This window comes from Lissotriton vulgaris, chromosome 1_1, assembly GCF_964263255.1.
Source record: "Lissotriton vulgaris chromosome 1_1, aLisVul1.2, whole genome shotgun sequence".
Classification (NCBI taxonomy): Eukaryota; Metazoa; Chordata; class Amphibia; order Caudata; family Salamandridae; genus Lissotriton; species Lissotriton vulgaris.
This window is the reverse complement of record NC_141685.1, coordinates 774,964,552-774,978,265: the sequence shown is the minus strand read 5'-3', so window position 1 is coordinate 774,978,265 and position 13,714 is coordinate 774,964,552. Positions and strand designations below refer to the sequence as shown.

At 48.8% G+C, this 13,714-nt stretch overlaps 1 protein-coding gene across 1 annotated transcript in view; it reads right to left on the bottom strand.

The window, feature by feature from the left end:
• The window catches only part of HMCN1 (hemicentin 1), a 1,183,532-nt gene that overhangs the window by 544,011 nt on the left and 625,807 nt on the right, over positions 1-13,714 (bottom strand). The window contains exon 35 of the mRNA XM_086956029.1: positions 5,281-5,435. Within this exon, the coding sequence (XP_086812155.1) occupies positions 5,281-5,435 (155 nt within the window). The remainder of the gene's footprint in view (positions 1-5,280; positions 5,436-13,714) is intronic.

Genomic DNA, 13,714 nt, shown 5'->3' with positions numbered 1-13,714 from the left:
AGGGACGCGTCCGTCACAACTACGTGCTCCAGTTGGGGTAGGGAGAGGGATCTGCCGCTGACCCAATCGCGGTCCATGAGCCACCACTGCAACTGTCTTGCAGTGCCCTCCGAGATCAAGACATGGTTGGACAAGTTGCCCTGATGCTGGGGCCACTGAAACTTCAGGTCCCACTGCAGAGCCCGCATCCGCCACCTGGCGTGATGCACCAGAAGGATGCAGGAGGCCATCAGCCCCAGAAGCCGCAGCGTCAACCTGACCGAGACTCAGGATAACGGCTGAAAGGTCGGAATCAGAGCCTGAATATCCCGAACCAGCTGCTCGGGAGGATAAACCGGAAACTGCGCCGGGTCCAGAACTGCTCCGATGAAGAGGAACTTCTGGGAGGGACACAGGTGTGACTTCGGCACATTGATGGAGAACCCCAGCAGGTGCAGGAGGTTGGCCGTAGTCTGGAGGTGGCTGACGACTGTCTGAGGCGAGCCCGCCTTCAACAACCAGTCGTCGAGGTATGGGAAGACTGAAACCCCTAACCTGCGCGGATGAGCTGCGACCACCGCCATCACTTTCGTGAACACCCGTGGGGCGCTGGTAAGGCAGAAGGGGAGCACGGTAAACTGAAAGTGCTCGTGGCTTACCGTGAACCGCAGGTAATGCCGGTGGGCCGGCAGGACGGGGATATGAAAATAAGCGTCCTGCAAGTCCAACGCTACCATCCAGTCCCCTGGGTCCAAGGCAGCTAGGACCTGAGCTAGTGTCAGCATCTTGAACTTCTCCTGCCGGAGGAAGCTGTTGACATTCCGCAGGTCCAAGATAGGGCGTAGGCCCCCTGTGCCCTTCTTGGGTACCAGAAAGTAGTGGGAGTAACAACCACACACTACTTCTGGCCCAGGAACGCGCTTGATGGCCCCCTTGGCCAAGAGGGCCGTAACTTCCTCTTGTAGAAGTGTCAAGTGATCCCCCGACACGCGGTGGTACTGCGGTGGCATGGCTGGAGGGGTCACCTCGAAGGGGAGGGAGTAGCCCCTTTGGACGATTTGCAGCACCCACCTGTCCGATGTGACAGTGCGCCAGTGGAGGTGGTGATGGCAAACCCTGCCCCCCACTGGAGTCACATGGGCCTGAAAGCTTGGACTAGGAAGGTTTTGAGGCGGATGCTGCAGGGGCAGGTGTGGACTGGCCTCGCCGTTGTCCCCGACCGCCGCCACAACGGTTTCCACGTCCGCCACCATGCTGGATGGTAGTCTGCGGCCCGTGGCTGGCAGGACATGTGGGGGCGCCTCTTTGTTGGCCACGAAAAGAGCGAAAAGCAGCCATTTGCTGGCGCAGGGCCGAGAGGCCCAAGGACTTGGCTGTAGCCCTGGAGTCCTTAAAGTGCTCAAGCGTATGATCTGCCTTGTCGCCAAAAAGGCGACGGCCATCAAACGGCATGTCCATAAGGGTGTTTTGGACATCAGCCGAAAAGTTGGCGGACCTCAACCAGGCGTGGCGAGGAATTGCCACCGTCGTTGCCATCGCTCTGCCCATTGAGTTCGTGGTATCCAGCTCACACCGGATGGAGTACCGTGCCGCATCTCAACCCTCTGCAAGGGCTTGGGTGAGTTTAGTCTGGACCTCCATTGGACATTGTGGCAGCACGTCCGCGACCGTGTCCCACAGAGAGTGGGTGTAACGGCCCAAGAGGCACGCGGTGTTGACTGACCGCAGCCCTAAACTCAGGGAGGAGAATACCTTTTTCCCGTATTGCTCGTACCTCTTGGATTCCCGATCGAGGGGTTGCCGTTGGGAATGTGGTCTGGGAGTTAGAGGCCTGGATAACCAGGCTCTCGGGGGTGGGGTGGGTGGACAGGAAGCAAGGGTCGCCCGGAGCCGGGCGGTGGCGTCTGGCGACATTCCTATCTACAGGCTGACCTGTAGCGGGTTTGGACCAAGTGCCCAGAAGAACGTCAGACAAGGCCTTATTAAACAGCAGCAGAGGCTCGGCCGAACTTGCCTGCGGTTTAAAGACCTCAGTGAGGAGGTTAGTCCTCACGGCCGCGACGGGGAGCTCCAGGCCCAAGGCCTTGGCTGCCCACGTCAGCACCACACTATAGGCAGCCCCCTCCTCCGTAGCCACGCTAGGAGGGGAGACAAAACCAGTGTCCGGCGAGGTGCCAAGACCACTGGCCTCCCCTAGCTCACCTGTCCAGTCCTGATAGGACTGGCACTCCTGTGCCAGAGGGTCCTCAGACCCCTCCCAATCCCCCTCGCCACCCATCTCCTGAGACTCAGGACCAAAGGACCAAAGAATCTCCCATTGGCGCTGAGAGCGGCGCCGGACCCGAATCGAGGGAGGGATCGGGGACGGCGCCACCTCCAGGTGACACCATGGGGGCCGGCGCCGGCGAGGTTGTAAGGTCGACCGGCGACGACCCGGATCCGGACCGGATCCTGAGGGGGCCTGCGGCGCCGGGACCGAAGTCACCGGCGGCGTCGGGACCGAAGCACCCGGCGGCGTCGGGCCGAAGCGCCTGACCCGCTGGGCCCGAAGGCACCGTGGAGCCCGACGGAGGAGTGAGCGACCTCATGGCCGTGAGGAAGAGCGATGACGTCTCTTCGACTTCTTGTGCTTACCTGAGGACTTCGAGCCCGAAGACCGAGGACGACTCTCGGAGCTGTGGTGGCTCCGACCCTGCGACCGGTCCCTCGACCTCCTCGCGGACCGGGACCTCAAGCGGCACGGGGCCGACTGCCGGAGCTCGAGTCGAGTCCCGCCTAGCTTTAGACCTCAGGGCCCGGCAGTCGGAGCAGGTCTTGTCGTGGTGGTCGAGGCCCAGGCAATGAAGACACCAGCGATGGGGGTCGGTAACCGACATCAGTCGGTCGCAGTCGGCGCAGGGTTGGAGTCGTTAGACTTCGAAAAGGATCAAAAATGATCGAAAAAGTTTAGTCAAAAATTGACTAAGGGGTACCACTTTTACCGGATCTGCGCTTGCTGGCGCGGAAAAAAGAAGAACTGACGTCAGCGTGCGAGGGCGGCGTCTAAGTACTCCGGCGACGTCATCTCGGCGCAAAATACGCCGACGACGGACGCGGAGCCGCAGATGACGCCTACCGACGCGCAGGGGTACTGCTACGCAAAAGTTTCCGGATCCAGTCTGACGCCTGGGGATATTCTAAGGTAAGGAATCTAATACTAACCTGTTTCTTTCAGATGTGGTCGATGTCCTGTTTTTTCTTATAGATCCACATCGGACGAGACTGCATATTCTCTCCATCATGCAGATTTTCGGCCAGCATACTGGCTTGTATATGAACGCTAAGAAATCTATTCACTGGCCTGCAAGTGGGGGTCCGGACATGGGCACCTGGATGGCGGAGGGGATGCTGGACACAACCTGACTGAAAATCATGGGAAAAAAATATTGCCCCCATCTGGTTGCACACTCAGACAGATGGAGTCGTGGTCGCATATGCCCCTCTCTATAATGGGAAGGTCCGCAATATTTAAAATGGTGTCCCTCCCTCGTCTCCTATACCAACTACAGAACCACCACTTTCAGATAGCACTCTCCTGGTTTCAACAGCTAAACTCCAGGTTAAGCCGCTTTTTGTGGCATGATCAGGTCGCTAGGGTGTCAATCAAGACGTACTTTCAATCAACCTATTGTGGAGGTATAGCAACTCCCAATATCCAATCGTACCATGCTGCATCCCACCTATTGGTTTTAAATGACTGGTGATATGATTTTGGCAATGACCGGGCCTATCGGGTAAAGAAATGGCTGATGGGTGATATGCTGTCACACAGAATGCTCTATACACTGAGAGCAGTGTAAGCTGTCGCCAGCTACACAAGTTATCTTTGGTGTGTGGACAGACTCACGGGGTCTGGTGGGGTGGTTGATGGGGGAGACCCCTCTCTGGCAGAGCGTCCTTATGCCACAAGTGACCTCATTAGTACGATTTAAACAATGGGACACTATAGGTATATCCACTTTGGGCAATGTTATGTATGGCACCACAATGAAGTCTTTACAGGACCTCAGGCAGGAATATGACATGCTACATGCTCAATTCTACAAATATCTGCAACTGAGACATGCCATTTCCTCATATATTATACATTTAGACTCCTTTCCCGAATTCAATGCTATTGAGGCCAAAGTCGGCCAAAGTCTTTATGAGGGATTTAGGTGATCACAAAACCGCAAAGATCTACCAAACGTTAATGACAAATTTTTCCATGACTTTAGATCCCCTCCGGGATAAATGGCAGACGGACGTGGGCCCCTTGGACAGAGACGACTGGAGAGAAGCCCTGGAGTCCCCCAGATATGCTGCAATTGCATCCCGTCTCAGGCTTATTCAACTCAAGTATTTACACTGCACCTATTTCACTAGATATCGACTCTGGAGAGAATGCCCCATGTGCCTAAGATGTGATAGCGAGGAGGATACACTACTACATACAACTTGGAGCTGTGATGCACTGGGCCGGTTTTGGAGGGGGGTCATCCGCTGTTTATCTGAAGTGTTAGGTTGGGTTATACCTCTTTCTCCTAGGCTCATGCTTCTACAAATCAGTCAAAATTGGGGGCAACATCTATATAAGACATTTATTGTTCTTGGGTCTTACCCTAGATAAAATGGATATTGCGCGGGCAGGGAAGGATCCGCTCTACCCAAATTGGGTGCTTGGAGGGCGGCCCTTGATTGGTGTATGGGTCAGGAGCAGCCCCTCTTTAAAGCGCAAGGGTGCCCTCAGAAACACTTTAAAATATGGAAACGATGGGCAGATTTTAGGGGCCTTTTATTGGAACCACCTCTGCCACACCCTGCGGAAGTTGAAACCATATAGAGATATAGCCCAGGGTAGTAAGGCTGTTCCATTAGAGATGATGTATATAGATGTGCTTGGAGGGCATGACCGGGGTTTTGTTTTGCAGTATATGACACAGAGGTTAAAAATGTTTGGGACTGTCGTTTATGGACCTGAATGGTTTACTTTCTGCTATATAATAACCACCTGCTTGGCAATCAATATCTGGACAAATGTATGTTGTAACTATTTAGGTATGCCTGCTATTAATATATCTGCTGAATCAATAAAAAGAGTTTTGAAAAAAAAAATCATAAATGAATACCTCATTGGTTAGAATGCTATTACAAAAAAATGTGTAAATATGTGGCTCCAACAGCTGGCCGAACTAAAAGCAACTCCTGGAAGCTATTTGTTCCATACCCCGAAATAGCTTCTGATATCAGTAGTTTGTAAATTTACTTATGTAAATCGCTTACTCCAATATGTCCCTCAGCTGTGTTGACTGGCCTGCTGTCTTTCAGCCAGGTGATGGAAGGGCTTGGGATCCCACTTGCGATGCACTGCAGGGTTGTTGACTTGTATATCACCACAGACCTCTCTGATGGCTCAGTTGACTTGATTGTAGGAGGAGCTGGGAAAAGCATGCAAAATAAATAATGTATTAGTCATTGCATCTGAACTATAAACGAAAATAGACCTACAATGCAACAGCATTCCAACTGTCAAGTGTTTTCCTCCAAACTTTCACAAGGATGATTTTTGTGATATCACAGCTTGGCACCCTTGACAATACTAATGTCAGCAATGTTTAATTTTCCAAAATGTGAGGGCCAGTGAAGTGACATAATGCACCTTTTAATGTTTATTTATTAAGCTTATAAAGTGCACTGTCACCTAGCAGGCATCTTAGGGCTGGCAGACTCAGCCTGAAAGAATGTTCAATGACATCATAGGCTTCTCACGCCCTTAGCATCCCAACAGCTCCCTATTTGTTAAGGGTTGAGAACAATAGAAAAACAGACACTACATTAAGTAAATAGAGCTAGTGTTCGGTTTACTTCTATTCATAACTGCTGTCTTGTTCCCTGACTCCAAGAAGAGAAAGAAATAGTTCCAATAAAACTGAAAAGGGCATGGTATAGGTGTGCCTGCTACCCCTGGTTATCCCTAACATTTATTGCCATGCTGTTCCTGCAAACCTTTCATCATTGTGATATAAATGAATATTATGTAGACAGAAGAGGCTATTCAGCCTGCAAAATCACATGTCACCAAGTGATACTGGTTAGACATCCCTCATGGCTGATTAAAGGTTGTTCTTTTATCTAAGCACTAAAGTTGTAATAGGAACACATACAACATTGCATTGCTAGTTAATGGGCACTTGCCTTATGAGCTGTATTGCATCAATTTTTGTTGTGGTCCACTAAACTCTCATTAGAGAAAACCAATTGTATGCGTCACGCTTCAAACGGAGAAGCCCCCAAACACTTTAAGATGTAGCGTTACTCCAGGGAATAATAGACAACACCAGATATATTTCTGCCTCATTTGGGCATGGCTGGCTGAAAAGAGGATTAACTCGGGTAGACCTTATCTTTTTTGAAAGTCAAATATTTTTATTTTTTTGTATTTATTTATGTATGTGTTCATTTCTGTATTTATTACTTATAGAGCATTAGACTTCATTGTTGAACTGCTCTCAAACCCAATGACATCAAAGATGTGCTCAACAGCAGAAATAGAGTGAAGGAAGAAGACAGGAAGCAGTGACCGACAGGAAAGAAAGGAAGCTCAGCAGGATGGCAGAGTTACCTCTTGCCATCTTGTTACCTTCTGAGTCTTTGCAACTGTATTTTATTGTCCAGTCTGAGAGGGTGAGGTAGCCTTTTCAACTGAATATGGCGGCGGATTTACAAGCCACTTGCGACAATTTTACGCCGCTGTTGCGTCACATTTGTGACGCAGCAGCAGCATAAGCAATGCGCCACGTTTCGACATATTCACAATGTGACGCATCTAGGGAGATGAGTCAAGTTGTAAAACCCCGCGTCACATTATACCTGCATCAGTTTTTATGTATGCAGGGTGTATAGGAGAGTAGGGTCTGAAATCCTATGGCCACCCCAGATTTTTGCTTTTTGCTTCACTGGTTTACGACTTTCCCTGGCTGGGGGACTGCTAATCAGACCCACAGCCTAGCTGTTCTCTCTATAAATTGACATCCATGTACTTTAGGTGCATTTACCAAAAGGTATTGGGTCACTCTTGTAAGTCCTTGTACAGTGTACCATAGGTACCCAGGGCATAAGTGAACCCAAGGCCTACCAGGGGCTGCAGCATGTATTATGCCACCCCTGGCTGGCCGTCCAAATCTGACACAACTGGCTGATCAATCAGCTGGGGCAAGGTGGTGTAATCACCCTTTGCTTTAGATATAGTATGCCTATATCTAAACCTAAAATGGACACATATACTCCTATAAGTCACTCCTATGGCAGGCCTTAACAATCCTGGAGGCAGAGTGCTTGGAATTATGTGAGATGGTGCTCTAGCATATGCTGAGCCTGTCTGCAGCTTTCGGAACCAAGTCCTTTAGCTGTTTCCATGATAACGCTATACCATATACTCTGAAGTGCATTATAATCCTCACGGTTATTGCTAACTTTGGCATAGCATTATCAAAACATGTCGAGTAAGGTGTCATACAAATTGGAATAGTACCCCCTCGCCAGTTCTGGCGACGGGGGTAGCATTCCACCCTTTTAGAGGGACACAACATGTATGTAACTGTGAACCCCGGTTAAAGTTAACTCAAGCCTCAGCATCACAAAATGGATGCTGCCACCACAGACACGAGTCTGACCTCCTGCTGCTGGGAGTCCTTCCAGCGAGGGAGGCCTGGACAAAGGGTTTCCTGCCTTGGGAGGTGCTAGCACCACCCCAGACAGGATTTTGTGTATTTGGTAGGACAGGCCTGAAAGGAATGAGACATGCCTGGGGCACACAAGGTGCCCTGTGCATACACCGGCTCAAACCAGTTGCTGGGGCACTCCAGCCCCAGCTCTGGCGCGAAACCGGACAAAGGATAGGGGGTGTAACCACCCCCCTTCCTGGTCCCACTCATAGGAGGGACCTAGTGATAGTACAGCCCCCTTTAGGAGAATAAAGGTAGGAGCTGGTCCCATTCCCAATTAGATTATCCTGAATTGAAACTTTACAAGAAGAAACTCTGCACTTCGACGTTCTGCTCCACAGAAGACTGAAAAAATCTCCCTTGTGGCCAAGGAGTGACCACCCTGCACAAGCAGGCACCATCAAGCGTTCCAGCGGTTCACTTTGTCGTCTTCCCTGGTGGATCCAGACTTCAGAGCCCGACGAGACCCGGACTTCCAGACCTCTCCGACCTCAACTCACATCTGCAGCACAGCTGAGATCCGTGGGTGCGACGAGACACGTGGGACCGACCATCTTGAAGAAACTGCACTTCGCTTCCAGCACGACTTCAGAGGCATCCTCGACGAAGTGCTTTGGGAATTGAGAAGCCCCAGCCCGAGCAGCTTTGGCACAGAAGATCAGCCCTCCAGCATCCACGAGATCTACGTGGGGCCCTTTTGCTTGATTGCTGCTCGACGCGTTGTCTGGTCACTTGCCGGCTGGTAGTGGCCTCCTAGACGACGATCCTTGAAATCTACACCACTGGTCTAGTTGCTCCAGACTGGCCCTTGCTTCCCTGCAAAGGAGAAGCACCCCAGACCCTTCTGGTCCACACCAGACGCCTTTTCCACTCACCGCGTGGGTTGCCTTTGCCAAGGCCTGTTGACACCGAATCCGAAACCAACACCGCCGACAGCGAGAGCCTGCGTGGGACAGCTCTTGCCTCCATCCTGGTTGTCGAAGACACCGCCTGGTCCACGTGGCTGCAGAGTCAAGCGTCCACTCTTCACCTGATCGCGACGACAGCATCTGGTTCCTTCCTGGTTCCACTCCAGTCACTGGCTAGTGACTTTGAACTTTGTCCCCTCTGCTTTCAGGTCTTCATCTTCCTTGATCCACCCTTGGATCACTCCGGACAGCTTCCTCCTAGTCACCTGCAGCATCTTTCTTCAAGGCTCCATAGACTTCAACGCGGAAACCCGACACACTTTGACACCTATGCACCAGCAGCCTGTGGGTGAGGTAACAAGAGCATTTTGGTGCTCAAGGGTAGATTGACTCTCCTAGTGTCCAGATTTCCAGTCGTTTTAGTCCTAGCTAGTCGGAACTGTCTAATACTTACCTTTTCGTAATTTGTACTGTCCACTGACTTTGTTACGCATCTCGCGTGTGAGTTCCCGTGGGCCTCCTATTACTTACCTAAAGTTAGGATAGTGTAGTCCCAGCGATCCTACAGCCTCTGGACAGCTCTATTCCTTCTATCGACTTTCTCAACCCACTTACTTAGTATATGGTTTGACGTGCCCCTAGGGCACCATTGTAATTTGTGCAACTTAAACGTATTTTTCCTAAGAGTCTTGTCATGTGCTTAGCCCTCTGATCTAATAAAGAGTTCAGAGGTGTTTGTTATTAATAAATATATTGTTCATTTTCATAACAACCTGTGTGGTGTCCTTTCACTTGGTATTCAAGGGGTTATATGTGGTAAAACAGCTGGCTTCACATGCCAAAAGAGTTTAGCCTAAGACTGCTCTGTCCATGCTACCATTAGGATAGCTGGTCTATAAGGTTGACTTACAACCAATCACCATAAGGGTTGTTTGGACTGATACAAGGTGATCACTAGAACTAGTGAGCATCATATATCAGGCCAACTTCTCACAGGGTGGGCGTTCTGACGCAAGAAAGCCTTGTAAAAGTGACGAGTCACTTCTACGACACCACTGCGTCAAAACCTTACACCTGCTTGAAGCAGGCGATTAGGAATAGGCATTCCTGAGCATTGCTGGAGTTGCATCGTGCATGCGACAAGACTCCAGTACGCCAACAGATACGTGACGCATCTGTCATTCCTTGCGCCACAGTGCGCCGCATTGTAAATGCGATGCATCCATGGTGACACACAGTTTTTTTTGCGTGGCACATTTGAACTGACACATCTCTGCTATTATGCAGAGATACGTCAGTTCTTGTAAATCTGCCCCAAGATGTTTAGCCATCATAGAATTTACTAAAGCGGTCTATGTTCAGTTTCTCTTTGAATATCTTGATGCTAAGGTTTGTTTTTACAAATTTGGTTTAATCATGGACATACGAACATGGATATCTACATTTAAACCTATACCTCAATTGATTTGAAAAATGTTCTCTCTGAAAAGATAATTAAAAATGACCTAAATCAAATGTCACTTCAAAGTATCCCATATTGGCCCTAAAGGTCAGAGCTGCAATACAGTTTGACAATCTGCAAGAGGTGATGCACATTGAACTCTATAGTTCTAGTGTGCAATTAGTCTAAGTGTGTTTGACATCTCATTCCATAAATATGTACCTAGGTAACCAAAAGCATGACTTCTTTTTCTAGAGTAGAATTTTGTTTTACTTTACCTTCTGATTTTGATAGTTTAAACCTCCTGGCTACAGATCCGATGTATTGTGGTCCAGTATCTCAGAGGGATGAGAGGAAATTACACTGCTTTTAAATCGCTATTCTTTACGCCACTGAAAGCCAATGAAGGCTATGGTATGATGAGAAGTGAGCCTGAAGATTTGGTTAGATTATTAACTTATCAGCCTGGTTTTGAAAAACGTGTTTTTTAGTTGCGGTTTTTAAACTGTTAGGGCCCGATTATGATCGCGGACGGACTTGAGTCCGTCCGCCACCCCTGAGGAGGAGGGAACGTCCGCAGGGGCTGCGGCGTTCCCTCCGAGCAGATTAGGATGTGACCGCCAGGGTAGCGGTCACATCCTCTATCTTTAACATTGCGGCGGGTGCCACTTCAAGCTGCACCCGCCGCAAGGCTAAAAATGCACGCATCGCATTTGCATGCACAAAGCGGCAGGCACGCGCAGTGCCTGCTGCTTTGTGCACGCAAATGCAGGGGGGTACCATAGGTACCCCCCATGTGCACTCCCCAGCCCCCCTTCACCCAGGGGGCCCGCAACGGGCCCCCGAAGTGAAAGTCCGTATGCTTTTCCACGGCGGAAAAGCCGCCGCGGAAAAGCATGTCTTTCCCACCATCCTAATATGGCTGGCGGTGTCTGTTAGACACCGCCACCATATTAGGGCTTTTCTGCCGTGGTCGTAATGCGACCACTGCGGAAAAGCGGCGGACAGATTTCAAAACCCACAAGCCATCCTAATATGGCAGTGGGTCTTTGGAGGCTCTGCAGTGGTTTTTCTGCATCCTCCGGGACGGCGGTGGCTTCCAGCAGCCCGGAGGATGCGGAAAAACAGCAATCATAATCGGCCCCTTAGTGTGTAATTTTGTTGAAATAACAAACTTGTGGAATAAATGAGAGGTTTTCATTGAAGAAGCCTCCAAGAAACATGCCTTTTGTGTTAGATGGGTGGCATCTCCAAGCTCAGTAGGCCAGTCAAAAGTGGATTTGGGTTTAAATGGCATCCAATTGAGAAAGTCTGAGGTTTGGTACCACTGAGGCAGAGGAAGTTGGAGTTCATGTATGCCTGAAGGTGGTCCAAACAAGCTTGAGTGTTAGCTGAATCATTACTGGAAATGTTGAGCCTGGTATTAAATTGGATGATATCCACAGTCATATACTTCAGGTATTTAAAAATAAATTAAATCTAATGCTGATTTTCACAGTTACGTGTAGCGTACTACATTTGGACTTGGGGTTATGCAGCTCTGATTTTCCATCTTATTATTTTCAATAGAAAAAGTTATCCAACAGTTATCCTTGCTCTCACTACCATACTAAACAAATGTCAGCTACTAAGCTCAGCTATAACAATGCAAGCTGCTCAATGATTTAAAAATGTTTCCATTACTTTTCTTTGAGTTCTTGACTAGAGTGAAGGAGGTTCTTGTTCACTCCAAGGCCTTATTGGATTTGGGATGATGCATCCCAAATGCAAAAATATCGGTCGCATAGGGGCAGATTCTGAGAATCTGCCCCTTTGCGAGCGGATTTAACCTTGATGCATCTATGCCAAAGTCTTTCTAAACATGAATCAGCTTTAGTGGTATGTGAGTCCTTAGAAATATTTTAGCAGCTGCAAATGTCATTCTCAAAGATACAAAATATCTCAAGCACCTTATAGCATTTGCTTTTGATGCTATTTATAAAGAATTTGAATGTGAAGGTGGTCACAGCCGCCACCTATCTCTCCACTAAGCATGGGCGGAAAATCCGTTTCGCTTGCGGATTTTGCGGATTTTCGGTAAATTCGCAATCCGCGAGATCCGCGAATCTCCCGCAAAATCCGCAAATCCGCGAGCAGCGGATTTTATGGCTTGCTCGCACTGTTCGCGTGAGTTCGCGGCTTGCCAGTACAACTTCGCACCCCGCGAGTAAGTGCTAAATTGCAGAAATACGATCTTAGCAAAACTGAAACTACTTACCAGGTTCAAAAGTTCAGGCTCATCATTAGTAGCCATTTCCTGTAGTGCTTCCTGAGGGGCCCCTCCAGAGTTCAGTTGCCAGTTGCAACTATTATGTGACCCTGCTCTGAACCTCAGAATAGTTACACATATGCCACAAAGGTCCTGAATTACAGCTAAGGGAGACAAGCAGGAGCCAGGCTGGAAGTTAAAATCCATTAATCAGCCCCTAATTCATTATTGTCAGTTGGGGCAGGGCAGGTGTTGTAACTAATTTTGCAACAATGAAAGCACTTAGCAAGTGCAAAAGATCACTAATCAGGAAGCACTAAGGAAGCAGGTGCCAGCTAAAAAAACATTCTGTGACACATTAATCAGCCCCAAATTAATTCAGGTCACTTGAGGCAGGGAAGGTGTGCTTTGCTTTGCCGAAAATAATGTACACTGGACAACCAGAGGGTGTGGTGATGAAACAGAGGGTGGCATGGGTGGGCCAGAGGGTGGCATGAGTAGTCAGAGAGTGGCAGTGGTGACAGAGAGTGGCAGTGATGAAGAAGAGTGTCCCAAACAGGCTGGACACGTAGAAACAACAAGTTCGCAAAACTTGCGACCCGACAGGTAAGTTCGCAAATTGCGAAATTGTAAAAACCCTCGCGAACTGGCAGAAACACGCGCGAACACAAAAAAAAAAATCCGCGGGAATTCGCGGATTTTGCGGATTGCGAGTTCGCAAATCCGCAAAATTCGCGAACGCGAGATTCGCAAAATTCGCCCATGCTTACTCTCCACCAGCAATCAGGTGATCGGGCTATTAATTCCTACGAACCTGGTATGTGATAGACTCTACTTGACTCCATCCTAATCCTGCCAAGGCTTTCAGAGGGAAGACCCTGTAGGAAACTCACTGACTTGTACCTCAGACCACTGAAAATTACTAACTCTGATAGTGTAAATACCCTGAATGAACAGTTAAATTTATTTATATAGTGCGTGTAGCTCCAGTATTGTGACATCGTAGAATTTTAAACAGTAATGACTATTACACAGCTCACTAGAAGATAATGCTACAGCCGCTATGATTTCTACCACTAAAGGGAAATGCCATTGCAAGGCTCAGCCTCCTGACAGCTAGATTTCGATACTGTACTTGTTAGGTGAGCGGATAGAATAAATCACACAAATTCGTTTGTACAACAAATTTTGCAATCGCAAAACTTTAAACCCCTTTGGTTTTTGACACTTTATCGGTTCCATTAATGAATTGAAAGCCTGCCAGCCTAAAATGCTAATAATTTACAAGGTGGTGAAAATTTTTAAAAATATACCGGAGAACCCTCAAGCTCTCTGGTTGCCATAAAACGCAGTTTTTAAAATCTACCAGCCTTTTTTTTCAATCTTACAGATTAAA